Genomic DNA, 16,742 nt, shown 5'->3' on the forward strand with positions numbered 1-16,742 from the left:
GGCAACAGTACATGATATTTTTATTACTTTAAAACACTTTCATTTTTTGGTGTTACTGTTCCTTTAAAGCAATTGTTCAGTATAAAATAAAGCTGTGCATAAATTAGGCATGTGCAAAATTAAAAAAGTTTTCAATAAAGTTAGTTAGCCAAAAAATTTAATGGAATGGCTGGATGTCTAACATAATAGCCAGAACACGAATTCCTGCTTTGCAGCTCTCTTGGTTTCCACTGATTGGTTACCAGATAGTAACCAATTGGTGACTTAAGGGGAGCCATATGGGTCATAACTGTTTGTTTGCAATTGATCCTTAGCATGCAGGTTAAATTCAAAAACAAACTCACTGAACAGTTATGTTCCATGTGGGCCCCCCTTAAAGTCACTAACTAAGATTTGGAGAGCTGCAAAGCAGGAAGTTGGGTTTGTTTATGCGAGACATCCAGGCACTCCAGCCTTTATAGATTACATTTTTGGCTTACAAACTATATTAGAATTTTTTTTTATTTTGCACAGCCTATCAATTTAGCCACTTTTTATTTTTACACTGAACTGTTTCTTTAAAAACGATTCGTAATGTTTGTAAAGTAGAATGTACAGGGCACACCAGTCTAGCAAAAAAAAATCTATTACATATATAGATGAAAAAAACCCAACGTGTTTCAACCCTGCAAAATGGGGTCAAGTAATGTTTGCACAGAAAAAGAAAAAGTGCACATTAGGAGCCATTTGTCTGGTTACGAATTACAGAAAACCATAAAAGTTTAACCGGTACTTACTGTGTTCAGGTTGGCTAGTATAATGCTCCAATGTATTTTTCAGTGCTGTATAATAAATGGGTGCGTATATTGAACATACAGATTTACCCGCAAAGCAATCAATAATCGATACAAGTGGTGGAAGGCCCTGCCAAAATTGCTTACAGTCGAAGCTGCACTGGAAACCTATTAGTCTTTAAACTGTTTCTGTGCAGACCTTCATTTCTTCTTAATGAACAACTTTTTTTTTTTTTCTTTGCATTTTATTGGCAGAGATTCTTCAGACAGTTAATCCTTGCTGCGTCTTTAACCAGGCTGCATTTTCTTTCTTCCATAGCTTTTGCCAGTGGAAGACGAGGAGTGGAACAGAAACTGCAAGATGGATGTGAGAAGTTTGAGCAACACTGAGCTTAAGGAACAACTGCTGAAACACGGGGTCATGCCGGGTCCCATATTACGTATGCATATTGATTCAGCTAAATGCTAATTATAATCAATTTAATGCTCTGTAAACATTTTACTGCATAGTATAACTGAATAGGCCAACAGAGGATATTTCAACTGTATTTCATATTCATAAATTGCTGAGCACTTTCACTACAGAGTAAAGAAGCTTCCATCTGTCGACCACAGAAGCTTAGGCCTAGCAAGAGTCATTAGAAAATAAATTATAATTATCCAGTGATGTATAACACTCAACAGATCTTGTGCAAAAAAAAAAAAGGTTTTTTTTTATTTTTTATTTAATTTAATTTAAAAACATTTGGTCACTGACTGCCCTTTCTCAAGGGAAAATCTACTTGTAACTGGAGGAGCTGTGGCCAGGCTTGAGTGTTTTAATTATTGAGTGCTATTGTCATAACTACCATTACATGGGGTATGGGAGCATTTTAGCAATGCAAGGTGTCAAAGAACTGTTACTGTTACCTTCTCAATGTTCCGTTGATAAAGGAAGGGGGGGGGGTGGACTCCATTCCCTCTTGCAGCACAGCGGTAAATAGTGACTGAAGTTTATCAGAGCAGAAAACATTGCTGAGGGTACCTAGGAAACTTGCAAAATGTCTTGCCCCACATAAAAAATATATATAAATAAAACCTGTTTGCTCTTTTGAAAAATGGATTATATGAATTTTAATGTAGGATTCTACTGTAGGAGAGCTACTAACTGATGCATTTTATAAATACATGTTTTCCCACAACACAGTCCCTTCAGCCACAGTCTCACAGATGAATTATGGCATAGGTATAACAATCGGGTATAAAATAGACAGGTACAGGCTACCTGCTGTTTGGTACAATTTGAGTTAATTCATCCCTACATTTTTTGATTAAAATGCTACCCTACTGCAATATTTTTTTCATAGGATCATTGCACATGTATTTATCTCAATGTTAGGGTTTATTTATATTTGTTTTGGCACTTTTTATATTTCTCTTTATTTCGTAGCAACCACAAGAATTATTTATGAGAAGAGACTGCAGCAGCTTTTGGATGAAGTGTCTGAACCAGCGGACAAGAACCGACCGGTCAACCAGGATCAGTATTCAGATAGTGAAGATGAAGGTTGGTAGTCATGATTCAAGAAACTTCCAATGCTGGGTTGCAAAGATATTTAATTATTTTGATACAAAGTTGTTAAAATGTAGATAGTGGTCTTCTACACACATTTTTTCCCCACAAGGGGTCAGCTGGGGAAAACCGAATGTTCCTTCTTAACAAAGAGACCATCTTGCGAACATAGTGCAAAAATACACAGGGAAGTGGATTTCACTCATTTTTGCACCTGAAAAAATTGCACGATAATGTTAAAAATAAATAATTTTTTTTTACAAAATATTCTGACACTTTTTTTATTATATTCTATAACATTGTTCCATTCATTTTAAATGAGACTGATGGTACAGGTATAGGATCTATTATCGAGAATACCTGGATCTGGATTTTTCTGGTAAGGGGTTTTTCAAAACTTTGATCACCATACCATAAGTCTGCTAAAAATCATTAAAGCATAAATAAACCCAATACAACTGTTTCCAACAATATGAATTTGTGCAGCTTAGTTAGGATCAAGTACAAGGTACTTTATTTTTAAATTACAGAAAAAAAGGACATTTTGAATATTAAATGGAGTCTATCAGTGATGATCTTTGGAGTTTTCTGAATAACTGGTTTTCCATAAAGGAATTCCATATATGGTTGTAGACCTATAGACCCTTTGGTTTGTTTTAACCCTGTTTTTCTTATTATTGGTTAACTGATCAGTATTGCTTATACTTTAAACATGTATAAATAAAACAAAATGCATCAGACTATTGTAGGGGTGATGGACTCAAGAAAAAAGGTATGGCCTGAAAAGATGCATAAGTTATCTAGTATAGGTAAATCTAAAACAACTGGATTTGCTGAGTAATCAATGAAGACGTTTCACTACTCATCTGAGCAGCTTCTTCAGTTCACCTGACTGGTGTGGGAAGTTCTCAGCATATAAACTTTTACACTAATCCAATCACAATGGCACATTGTAACTCTTCAAGGGTGACATCTGAATTTCATAGAGGTGTAGTTACAGTGATAGGATTATCCAATGTGTCATGCAACTCCTAGAAACAGGTGTTGCTTGTAAGAGTTGCATGAATGGATGTGTGAAGTGTTCTGAATCCGCCGGGATACAGATTAGAACCGCATTGTATGTAGCAGACAGGTGGTGTTGAAGGCCCCCACCTCTGTTCAGGGATGGTTTCTCCACCTTGACATGAATCGCCTCTTTCACGCCTCGTTCAAACCAGCTGTCTTCTATCTTGCTATCTTCAAAGGAGTGTCCCTTGTCTTTTTGGTGTAGAAAGACAACTGAGTTTTGCCCTGTAGAATTCGCCCTCCTATGCTGAGCTATTTGTTTGGTGAGCAGTTTTATCTCCCCAATGTATAGATCTGTGTACTTCTCGCTACACTGGACTCCATATACCACATTGCTTTGTTTTTCTTTTAGTGTTGGATCCTTTGGGTGTACCAGTTTTTGTCTTGTGTGTTGCTAGGTTTGAAAAACACAGGGACTTGCTGGGATGTTTCGCCTACTTTGTTTTTGGGCGGTTATTTCTATTGGTGTTCCTGTTCGGCTTGGTTGCTGCTGTTTTGACAAAGGCCCAGTCTGGGTAGCCACACGCTTTCAAAGCTCCTCTGAGATGTTTTTGCTCTTTGTCTTTGGACTCTGTATCAGTTGCCACACATTCCGCCCTGTGGTGCAGAGTTCTAATGACCAGTTTGTGTTCCAGCGGATGGTGGGAATCAAACATATATTGATCCGTATGAGTGGGTTTCCTGTATATTTCAGTTTTCAAGTTACCCCCCTCGTGGATGCATATCACAGTCCAAAAAGGCAAGTTTGTTTCCGTGATTCAACTTTGGCTCTCGCACACCCTCTGTTAATTAGTAGAACGATACCTGGTGCACAAAGGTAGAGGATCGGCCGCCTCACAAACAGTCTTAGCAAAAAGAATCCAAAGGCACACAGGGTTAATGCACGGCGTGACCCCGAAACGTTGCATTTCGCAATAAGCACGCAAGGCTGCTTGCTTGCATTAACCCTGTGTGCCTTTGGATTCTTTTTGCTAAGTTTGTTTTCGTGGACATCTTTCCTTGTGAACTTGATGTTGTTGTCCTCTGAGTTAATGTGTTCTGTAAAGGCCGCCACTTAATTCGATCTGATTTTGACCCAAGTGTCACCCACATACCTGAACCAGTAACTCTGTAGTTCCCTGGAATGTAAGTAAGGCCCTCCTCTCCACTTCCTCCATGTACAAGTTGGCTATAATGGAAGAGACTGGAGAACCCATTGCAAAGCCATGTTTTTGTCTATAAAAAAAGTCCTTGTATTTGAAGTATGTGGTGTTAAGGCACAAATCTAGCAACAAACATACTTTGTTAGGGCTGAGCTTCATTCTGCTGAGAGTGTTATCTTGCTGCAGTCGATTTCTTAGTCTCAATTGCTTCTGTGGTAGGTATACATGTGAACAATGAAGTGACATCATATGATACCATTGTTTCTTCTGCCTCTAGTGTAACACCATGAATCTTGGTTACAAACTCTTTGGCGTTTTGGATATGATGAACTGTATTGCCTACCAAAGGGGCTAAGATGTTAGCAAAGAATTTAGCAATGCTGTATGTCACTGAATTTATTCTGCTGACAATGGGTCTTTGTGGGGCTCCTTCTTTGTGTACCTTGGGGAGTCCGTATAAGCATGGTGTGGCTTCTATGGGTATAGGCGGCAATATAAAACTCAATTGATAGCTTTCTCCTTTTCAAGTTGTTGTAGGCAACCTATCACCTTTTTCTTGTAACCACTGGTTGGGTCTTTCTTTAAGGGTTCATATGTATTTCTATCACTAAGTAGTGTGGTTCATCTGACAGCTATAGTCAGTTGTGTTGGATGGATAAGTTACTTCCATCTAAAGCAAATAAGTTAATTTGAACATGCACTGTTACTCCGCTGTCCAGTGCATTTATTAATTATATTAATAAGGTTGTAAAGGTTGTAACCACAGTGTTTAGTGGGATTTACACTGGAAACTTTAGAAGAGACTAGACGCTACTCGCATACTAACGAGCAGACCTGTGACTGCTTATGCTTTAAAAAGTTGTTCTGTCAAACTTTTAAGGTTTTCTAATGAAGAAAAAAGAAGAGATGAGCGATGAAACAGCTGATGCAACACAGAACAACAGACAAACAAAAGTAAGCTGCAATATTTTATTCTAAAATATACGCTGGGGTTAAATTGTGCAATATATATTATATTTAGTCACTTCCAAACTCGGCACTCGCAACGTTCAGAGCAAATCCCGGGTGCTGTTCCCATAGTTCAAATAGTTAGACGCACTGGAATCACTCACGGAGATAATTTATAAGTGAATTTATTCAATCCCCACATCAATGCGGTTTGGTTCCTTCTGAACCATCATCAGGATACACACAGAGAGGTCGTCACACCATATAAATATTTAAAATACACTAATCACCAACCACAGTTAATTAACCTTGTGACACATTTGCATATTAAAATCAGTGATTCAATTAGTGCCCATAATACAAGTTTTTTCACTTGATGTATAATCTTCAATAGTGAATAAAAGTTATATCAAATCTCTTATATCCCAAAATGTCTAAAATCTATTTCTTTTTATGAGAAGGTAAGCTGGGACCTCGATTCTGGGATGGCAGTGGATGGGATTTGCTTAGACTTTGCTAAAGCATTTGATACAGTGCCACACAAAAGGTTACTTTAAGGAATGTTGGCAGCAGGGGACCCTTTTTACCCATAAAGTGGATCGCTGTACCAGAGGCCCCTTTAGACTAGAAGAAAATAACTTTCATTTGAAGCAACGTAGGGGGTTCTTCAAAGTCAGGACAGTGAGGTTGTGGAGTGCACTGCCGGTTGATGTTGTGATGGCTGATTCAGTTAATGTCTTTAAGAATGGCTTGGATGATCTTTTGGACAGACATAATATCAAAGGCTATTGTGATATTAAACTCTATAGTTAGTATAGGTATGGGTATATAGAATTTATGTGAAAGTAGGGAGGGGTGTGTGTATGGATGCTGGGTTTTCATGTGGAGGGGTTGAACTTGATGGACTTTGTCTTTTTTCAACCCAATTTAACAATGTCACTATATACTTTGAAAAAACTCTGTACCTTAAAAAAGCTCTGTACTGAAAAAAAATTGATTCATATTAATTTCAAAGCATCGTTACATCCCTGATAACATGTAGTCACGTGTCTAAATTGTTGCAAACTAGCAATAAAATAACATCAGAATAAATAGCAACAAAACAAATGGTTACATTTAAACGTGTTACAAAAGTAGTTTCCAATACAACTCACAATCTAAAAATAGAATTTCTCTCCTAGTTAAGTAATTTATCTCCGAGTCAACTGTAACTGAACAGTAACATTGCTAAGCAGCCAGAAAGTTTAAATTGTTGCCCTGTTTTCAGTATATATAGAAAAAGTAAATCTTCCACTTTATTAATTATAGTCAATATAGATATTCTGTGTCAATGCCGTACTGAGCCCCTTAAGTCCCTGTATGTTATCAGTTAAACATATTCCCTATAAAAATACCCAAGCTGGTATAGAAATGTGCAATAAGTGCTAATCATCTTAAAATCATCCATATCCGAGAATTATATCTCGAAATGCAGTTACATTCTTTTAAAACATAATTTATATCCAAAGGACCAGATCAGATTAAAAGAAAGCAAACTAAGTAGGGATGCCGAATGCCGAACCGAATCCTAATTTACGTATGCAAATTAGGACTGGGAAGGGGGAAACATTGTTTACTTCCTTGTTTTGTGAGAAAAAGTCACAATTTCCCTCCCCGGCCCTAATTTGCATATATATGATTTGGCCGAATTTGGGCAAATTAGGGTTCGGTATTCGGCCGACTCTTTCAAGAAGGATTCGGGGGTTCAGCCGAATCCAAAATATATATATAATTATTAAAAAGTTTAATTTATTTATCAAATATTAAAATGTTTTACATGTATCGACGGTTCGGGTCTTGGACCATTCTCAAGATGATTCTCGTCGATACATGTAAAAAATTTTAAGATTTGATAAATAAATTAAACTTTTTAAAAATTCCAGTGTGCGCATCTATATATGTGTGTGTATGTGTGTGTGTGTATATATATGTATGTATGTATATATATTTATTTTGATTGTACAGATTTGAAAGGAAACCATTGATAGTTGCTGATGACTTGTAGGAACCATTTTGAGACTAGAGATTTTTATATCCCTATGGATTTTTATATCCCTTTCATTTTTATGCCCCAAAAACTTATTGACCTTGTCATAACAAGTATGGTTTTGGTAGCAAATTGGTTGCAGGTAGTGATGAGCGAAATTTTTGCCAAGTCTCGCCGAAAAAAATGACACCCATAGACTCCAATGGGTGAAGCGAAACTGGACAAATTCGCCCATCACTAGTTGCAAGCTTTTTATTTATTTTTTGAAAACAAATTCCATGAGCTTTTTATTGTGTTTTAACTCTTACTTGTGGCCTACAAGTGCAGGTTGCTTGGTATTTGGGATAGAAGCCAGACAAGCAGGATTATAATAGGCATTCTGCATAGCAGGGTTTTTTTTCCATAGCCTGAACAGTACAAATCTATATCTATATAAAGGTTTGTATTGTTACCCAACATATTAAACATGCTCACAGTATTAATATGCTATATATTAAGTAGCTTCAACCTCTGCAGTTCATCTATGTTGCAGTGTTTTTATATTGTATATTCCTCTGCAGTTAATCATAATGTGGCAGTTACACAGCTGTATCTACGCGATATATTAATGCTATAAGCACTCTACAGTTTACCAGTGCTGCTATGTTGCAGCAACTCGGTAAACTAATACTGTGTGCACCTCTTTAATTCAATTATTGTTGGTATATTACAGCTGCTTGGCATAATGTGCACATTATTATTGTTGCTATGTTGCAGCTGTTCATTAAATGTATCCTGTGTACTGAGTATCTGTAACATCGTTGCAATCATGAACCTCCTATGTATTTATACTGTGTGTGTTTATCTGTAGTTCTTCTTGTTATTTACAGTTTTATTTACTTCCGTGCATCACTCCTACTGCTTCTATTTACTGTGCACTTGCCATTTAAGGGTTAGTCCACACAAGGAGATTCGGGGAGATTAAGTAGCCTGGCGACTAATCACCTCTTTTTCTGGGTGACAATCTTTGTTTTCCAAAGTTGCCGAGGAAATTTCGGGCAACTTCAGAAAACGAAGCGCCGCGTGTGCTTTAACGCAGGTGACTTTTCATTATAGCGGATGGGAAGACAAAAGGCAGTTCGGGGAGATTGTCGCCCAGAAGAAGAGGTGATTAGTTGGCAAATCTCCCCGAATCTCCTCGTGTGGACTAACCCTTAGGGTAAGGCCAGACGAGGAGATTCGGGGGAGGTTTTGACGTCTGGCGACTTATTGCCACGTCTTTTGCGCGACTAAATCCCCGAACTGCCTCATCGTTTTTTCCCCATAGGCTACAGCGCAAAATCGCCTGCACAATGCACACGCGGCGATGCGTTCTCAATAGTCGCCCAAAGTTCCCTGAGGCGACTATTGAAAACGCATCGCCGCATGTGCATACAGCCTTAATGTTCTGTATTGATTATAGAATATTCAACCTTCCCACATTCTTTCCCTCTGTATGCAAAACAAATTCTGATTTGCTGGTCATATTACTGAAATATTTTGAGGTTTGAGTACCATAACCTAAAAGCCACCCCAACCCCCCATATGTAATACAAGGTACTAAGTTTGCCCAGGGGCTGTATGCTCCCTCATATGTGTTTTACATTGAATGTCCCTGTTCCCAGGCGCTCGTCCTTGTCAAATGGATTTTCTTCAAGACCTCCTCCTGCATGTCACATTTGGTGACTTTTATTTTATGACCGCATTATAATGTATATAATGTCATTGCTGCACTGTAGTAGCACTTGTATTTTCTTCTTTGTCTACGGTGTTAATTCTTTAACCTTCTACTGTATATCATCACACAGTTTTACTATGAACCTTTGTTCTCAAGTTGGAGAATGCTTACTTTGAGAGAGATTTTTTTTTTTGCTGCAATTTCAGGAAAAAAAATTCACAGATGGCAAAACTTGGAATTTCGTTGCAAATCCATGGATGGCAAAAAACATCGCTCCTCACTAGTACCAAACCTTACAATGCAAACTAAAATAAATCATAGCAGTTTTTACCTTGAAATTCAGAATATAATCACAATTAAGGAACTATTCTAGTAGAATGTGTGTTTTTTACCTTTTCCAGATTCCAGCATCCCTTGCAGCTGATTACAACCAGAAGCTGGCAACATTAGGGGATGATTTCACTGTAACTAGGATACTTAAGCAGGAAAGTACTGTTACCCTCTTTACTAGCTTTGAATTCAAGTTTGTAATTTAAGTAGTGATATATCTAGCAATATAATATATATATTTTATAAGATTAAGGCAATGTATCAGTTGTGTATAACTGTCTGAGATAGTGAGAGAAGTTTGAAGGTTTGTGGGAGATATTGGGTTTAAAGCCAAAAAATATACTTTTGGTTTTTCAAAACTGCTGCATTGCCAACTTAATGGCCTGACCACAGAGAAATGTTTAATAAACAGATGGAGAGGCGGTCTATTGTGGAACAGGCTGCGTTGTTCAAGAAAGAGCTGAATCCAAAAAGCCAGGTATAGCTACGTCAACATGAGGGAAGACAATGTGGTCTTAAAAGGTCCAGGTGAGCTAATTCCCTAGAAGGCACCTCCTAACAAACATTTATAGCAAGATAAACAATCCAAACTGCAAATAGTATGCACAGTATAAACTAGTAGCTTTTAGGCATTATTTTCTGATTTATGAAAAATGTACTTTATAGAATGTTATAGGTGCCACACATTGGCTCTGATTGAACACATAATTATTGGGTTACTTATTTGGCCTATGACGCACACTATCTCAACAGGAACCTATTGCTTGTGTATCATGACAGAAATGAATCGGGTCTGCCTGTCACAGCACACAGCACACTTGGCCAGAAAATGCAGGTATTTGTATTTTCAGGTAAAGTTGGATATCTTTACCCCCTCTCATGTGCCTAGGGAGGTGTATTTTTTTTCTCGCCCCAATCATGCTATACCAGAGAACCAGAAAAGCCCAATATATATCCTAACTGAAACATTGGTGTACTCCATTGACAGAACTCTTTGTTCTGAATATGAGTGGGAGATTTTTTCTTTGCCAGAAAGGTCTGTTAAATGGCATCTATAGGCTTTATGGAAACAGTGGTTTTCTGTCACAAAAAGAAGTTTTTAGTTGCATATAAAAAATTCTTAACTTTGCATCTGTTTGTTAGGAAAAGATGACTGCGGACAAAAACACAATGACCTACAGATCTCCAGCAAACACCCTAAAGGCTTGTGTGTTTAAGGTGCAAAGTAGACCCAAGGCAATTCAGCTTACAGTGGAGTTGTGTGTCTCTGAAAATTAACACAACTTACAGTGCAGCAAACCACTATATATGCTGGCATCTTCCCTATGTCCATGGGAACTCATTACTCTTGATTTTACAGCCAGATTGTCCCATTGGCCTTCCACTTTGGAAAGCATAATATAATAATAGATTCTAGAATTAACAATTTCATCACAAAAGTTAAATTAGAGTAGCCTTTTTTTTATTTTTGAAACATTAGGCCCTATCATGAGAAACTTTGGATCAAGCCATCTTGCTTCCTACTCTGTTGGAGCGTGGAAGAAATTTTTTTTTCTGGTGGACTTATTATAGTGTGTTGAACATGTAAGGATTGTTCAAGAGACTATGTGGCATATTTATTAAATAGTAAAAAAAAGAGCTCACTACAGTTTTATAGAGGGTTAATTCAGCGTTCTCTATTTACTTGTAGAGGTATGGGACCTGTTCTCCTGAATGCTTGGGACCAGGGTTTTCCAGATAATGGATCTTTATGTAATTTGGCGCTTTATACCTTAAATATACTGGAAAATCATGTAAACATTAAACCCAATAAACTGTTTTTTTCCAATAAGCATTTATTATAACTTAGTTTGAATCAAGTACAAGGTACTGTTTTTTTATTACAGAGAAAATGGAAATCATTTTTGAAAATGTGATTATTTGGATAAAATTGGGTCGTGAGAGATGGCCTCTGTTATTCTGAGCTTTCTGGATAACTGATCCCATACCAGGAGTTTGTGACATAAATTGGTGTGTAAATATAGCAAACTAGAATTGTCATTTACTAGAAATGCCCCTAAAATCATGTACAATTTAATAGAAAGCTGGAAAGTTCCCCACTGGGAAACTGTGAACTCTATTTTCACTGTTTTATAAAGATAACGCTTTATTTGTTGCCAGCTAGTGCTCTTGTTCTACAAGCAGGTCACAAGTCACCAATTGCTGAATAGAAGTAGTTCTCATTTTAACTTTCACACCGTAAATTATAACACAATGCTAGCTTCTTTTGAGTGTTGCCAAAATCTGTATATTTAGAAGTACTAATCACTACAATGTGTATAGTTACAAAATTATTTCTTGTCATTAGAAAGCTTTTTAAATTATATTTATATACTACTCGGAGTCCACGGATCAGGATGAGAACTACTTATGTACAACTCGTGTGGCACTGGTTTTTGATTACTCTTGATTACTATCTGCAAAATTGTCCTCCTTTTACTGTTAATTAATCATAATGGTTTGTGGGGTTGTTTTTGTAGAATTACACAGATCTGGTGTTCAGGTCCTCACTTTCCTATGGTGCATTTCTTCCCTAGGTGCCTGGCTTTGGCATCAATACTGCCAGTAGTAGTGAACTAAGATGCACACACGAAAGGCATATCAGAGTGTTTAACCCATTCATTATCAGCTACATATTGCAGACACATGCTTTTTAGGTCTCAAACACACGCATGCATTCTACCACAAGGAAATAGATGAGTTAAAGTCGCACGTTCTTTGCTATCTATACTAATTGCACTTCCATTGAACACATGAACGACACATTGCATGAAGAAACACTCGTGTGTAAGAGCACTTGCATGTCTTGTGTGTTTGTGTCTCATTTGTCTACTACTATTTTTATTTGGTTTTTTTTCCCCCTCTCTTAATTAGGTTGGTGTGACTATTGTAAGATGAATTAGCATGTCTAAATGATGGCCTTTGCAATGTTTCTGCACTCATTGCATTATGTATGCGATTTATATAAGCAAATGACCATGTACTTTATATTCACAGTCTGACGACAGTGACAGTTAAGTTTAGAAACCATAAGCAACAATTACTTTCAAAAGTAACCCTAGCAGTGAAAAATTATTAACATGACCTATAGGTAACTTTTAATGTACATTAATATCTTGATCTTGAATATTATCCCCCTAAAACTTCATTTGTCTTGGGTTCTGTCTATACATGTTCTTAGCAACTTGTAGCCAGTGCCACTGTTCCTCTATAGCCTGTTCTAGTTATTGCATGCAGGGGTGCTAGGAAAGTCCTGGAAATACTGCCAGTTTCGAACTGACATAATTCCAGAGTTCTCCTAGCGGGCTGCATGGATGCAATTGCCTTACATGCATTGATGAGGCCTTCCCCACTATAATACTATGCACCACAACTTGTGTGAACATTGCTTAGCTGGCATTGCAATCATGAGAGAATTCTTTCCTAGCCCTAGGAAAGTTGTATTTTGGGACTTTGCCTTAAAATTTAGTGAACTAAATATTTATTTAGGAATCTGACTGACTTTTTTTTTTTTCTTTATCTGTCTATAGTGCAACCCGCAGAAAGCCAATAAAGGGTGCTGCTGGGCGCCCCATACAGTTCCGTTATGATGAGTTCACCACTAAGGCTCGGGTCCAAGAGAAGACTAAAGCCACACCAATCAAAAAAAGCTCTAGACGTCTAATTTCCGTGCCACTGCAGATAGTTATTTTTATTGTGGTTGCCTTTTTTGCACTGGTTTTCTTCACCTTAGAAGGTAGCCCAGATAATCCTTTTAGATCACTTGTAGAGAGTAGTGGCAGTGCACAGCAGCCTTAAGGTATTTATAGAATGGTAATGTCAAGGCTCATCCTCTCCTAAAGGAACAATGAGAGTAGCTTTTAAAAAAGGAACACTGTTAAATGGATGGGATACATTATACTATAATCAATGAAATGGTTAAACTGAGTTCTCACTTTTAATTATATTACCTGGCATATTCTGAGGATTGGGTTCCTGGTAAAACGAAACCTTTTTTTTTTTTTTTTACCAATTTTTTAACAGCATTTCCTGACACACACAATCCCTACATCTCAGTGCTTGGCACTAGCTGTCCTAGTGGGCAGGTAGTTGCCTCCCTGTGGTGGAAGAGGTATAGTACTTATTACATCATTAATTGTTATCCACCCTTTTGGGACCTTTCATAAAGTTAATGAAAAGCTTCACTGTTAAATTATCCTTAGCAAATAATTAATGTGCTGCTTTTTTTTCCAATTTAGATCTTCCATATTGTCTGCAAAAAAAAACTAATGAAATTCTTTGTTGAGATAGCTGTATATTTCATCCTCTTGGTTGCTCCAGTGCACCCTATTAAGCTTTACATTGCATCAAAAAACAAGGACCTTTTGCATTGTCCATTGCATTTTTACCTTTATCCTGCTTAGTACTTTACTATATTACGCAATTCTTATTGTCTGCGTTCATAAGTTTAATGTACTACAGTAAGAAAACATTTTTTTTTTTGTAAGAGTGGCAAATGGTTTTCACATTAATTATCTTAAATATTATCTACCTCATTTCTTTAAAGCAGGGAATGTTTGCTTAAGAAGCACTTCCTTACCCTGTGTTGCAGCTTTGTGTCAAGTACTGTTTTATTTCATTTTGAAAGTTGTATGTTTTTAAACGTCACTCATTAGATAACCTGACCAGTAGGAGTGACCATGCTGCAATGTTTATTTTTTTCTATCCACACTATAAATGGCAAGTTGAGGTACTTTATGGTCTATAGTTAAGCAGTTCTAGAATGCACTTGAACCCAAATAAACCATTTCCTGTAAGTGGAGTATTGAAAAGCTGTATGCATGTTATTGCTTTAATGAAAATTTAAATGTGACATGGGTTCATATTTATAAATGTTTGTTTTTACAGTAGTTAAGTGTTATTTCAAAAACAGCAAGCCTTTCATGTTTGTGCCACCAAATTAGATCAATAATCGTTAACCACTGGTTAGTTTTACTTTAACAACATAGCTCTTGCATTAATGCCCCTTTAGTGCAAAAAAACTATTGTTTACAACTGAAATTGTTGCATTTCCTGCAACTGCCTATTCCTACAATTGACATTGTGTCCATCTCTGTAACCACACGTGAATATATGCCGTTTGAAGAATCTTGATAGAGTATTGTTATACTGACATTACCTTGCACAATTTTAAGTCAGCCATCCCATTACTGGCCTATAGGTGGTGGTCCTGTGATGTGGATCTTCGACCTAATCATTAACTGCGATGAGTAAAATCTCCAGTTTCCTGCTTTGTGTGCATTATAACCGGTTAATTTTAATACAAGAGCAGCCCTGATAGAATTAAAAAAAACAGACAAAACCAAGTAACAGTGTATCAGTGTCAGAATAGTCCTCCTCTTGCTGAATAGGTTGAATATCTCTTTATAGCTTTCATTTTATTGTTACAGAACCTCGTGTTAAAATACAGGTTCACGTGCTACGTAGTAGTTAAATAAATCCCTCTCCACTTTACCCCTTTTGATTATAGTGTACGTGCTAAGTTATTTCAGTCTGTGTTTAAATAAAGAGTGTTTATTTTCCATTCCTTGTGTTTTCATTTACGAATATTTCAGTTACATATTGGGCAGTCTCTTCATGGCATCAGTATACTAATGCAGTCCTTGCCTGAATGCATTTTCCAAACCTGCTCAATAGATATCTGATTTTTTTTTTTTTTTTATTAATTGCATGTTCTGCTGTCTGGTAGACATGGTAACTATCCCTGGAGCCTCTGTGAGGCTACATTTTTATCATTGTTACATAATTATTGTTTATCTTTCTATAAAAGCCCTCTCCCAGTCATGTATTTTGATTTGCAAACTGCTGCATGTTAGCAGTTGAAATTCCAAACTGGAAAGCTGCAGAAAAAAGTAAATGAATCCAAAGCCATAAAAAAGACAATTTGCAAATGTGGAATACAAGTGTCTAATTCGCCATGTTTAATTAAGGTGAACTACACATTTACCTGGTACTTTTTTTTGTATGTGTAGGGGAGAAGAGAAATCCTTTCCCTGCTTTTCTGTCTGTGACATCATTCAGCCCAGTAACAGGCTGGAGAGCGACCTGATTGGCTGGACACCACAGTGCATCCTGGGAGTAGAGGGTGTGCCAGACTGTGAAGCTGTGTGTGTAGGCCCTGCTGGATCTGTGTGTGTAGGCCGTGTGATTGAGTCTAACACGTGCTGTGGAGAAAGGAGAAAAAGGAGAAAAGTCCTGCAAGAGCTGCTGGATCTGTGAGGTCTGCAAGAGTGCAGAAAGAGGCTGTCTGACCCTGCCACGCTGCTAAAGCTTCAGAGGAGGAAAGTGCCATTGGTGAGAGTGATTCTGGAGAAGAGTTACTTGTGATTCCAGTGTGATCTGCCTCTGAGAGAAATCGCTGAGTAAATCCCTTGAAGTGAGGTTTTGCCACAGTACTGAGCCTAACAGGAAGACAGGCCTTGTGTAATTTTGCCTGCTACGTGGGAAGCTGCTATTTTCCAAGGGAAAAGGTACTCTGGGGAAAGGTAGCGCTACCGGGGGAATAAGAGCTCTGGGGAAAGGGACATTGCATTTTGAACTGTGTGCTTTTTAACCCTTCCAGACAAGTGGGACTGTGATACTAAACGAACTGTGTTTGAACAGATAGTTAAAACCTAATTGGGATTTAGGTAGTGTCCCTTATATTCCCATACAGGCGTGACTTTTGTATTAGTTACTACTTTACAGTTTATATAAAGTTAAATATTGTTATCTGCAAAGTGTGTGTGTTTATTATTTCCTAGGGGATTCCTCTGAGGTAAGTTCCTCAGTGCTCCCTAGGTGGAGGCACTGCGCTGTGATTCCCAGTTCCCAGTACTTTTCGACTTGCAAAAGGGACTCAGGGCCCCTGAATTGCCAAGGAAGCTATTATTTAAAGGGACAGTAACCAAATTAGCGTTACATTTTGGAGGCACTGCTGAGATGTCGACTGGGAAGCTGGGGATGTTTGTTGAAAATATGCCTGCATTTGAAACTCCACAAAGAGTTCGCCAATGGTGTACTGCATTGGGACTTAACCCCCGAAAGGTTGCCGCTGTTGGGCCCATGGTGCCCAGAGTGAAGGAAGAATTTATTTATCAAGTTCTGGATGGGGAACAGATTTTTTACCGCCCAAGGGTGGCTGCGTCACGGC

The 16,742-nt window shown here is 37.6% G+C and overlaps 1 protein-coding gene across 2 annotated transcripts; it reads left to right on the plus strand.

Moving 5' to 3' along the window:
• The first annotated feature begins 1,043 nt into the window (after nucleotides 1-1,043).
• On the plus strand, nucleotides 1,044-15,627 carry lemd1.L (LEM domain-containing protein 1-like L homeolog). 2 transcript variants are annotated; one of them, XR_005965374.1, is made up of 6 exons: nucleotides 1,044-1,213; nucleotides 2,203-2,319; nucleotides 5,413-5,486; nucleotides 9,604-10,060; nucleotides 10,313-10,367; nucleotides 13,102-15,627. XR_005965374.1 is itself a non-coding variant. In XM_041581984.1 (4 exons), the coding sequence occupies exons 1-4, from the start codon at nucleotides 1,135-1,137 to the stop codon at nucleotides 9,736-9,738; spliced, it is 405 nt and encodes a 134-aa protein (XP_041437918.1). In that variant the 5' UTR covers nucleotides 1,044-1,134; the 3' UTR covers nucleotides 9,739-11,287. The 2 variants fall into 2 exon arrangements, 1 of the variants encoding a protein (XP_041437918.1); XM_041581984.1 differs by lacking the exon at nucleotides 13,102-15,627 and having other exon boundaries at nucleotides 9,604-11,287.
• Nucleotides 15,628-16,742: the final 1,115 nt, after the last annotated feature.

This window comes from Xenopus laevis, chromosome 2L (genome assembly GCF_017654675.1).
Source record: "Xenopus laevis strain J_2021 chromosome 2L, Xenopus_laevis_v10.1, whole genome shotgun sequence".
Lineage (NCBI taxonomy): Eukaryota > Metazoa > Chordata > Amphibia > Anura > Pipidae > Xenopus > Xenopus laevis.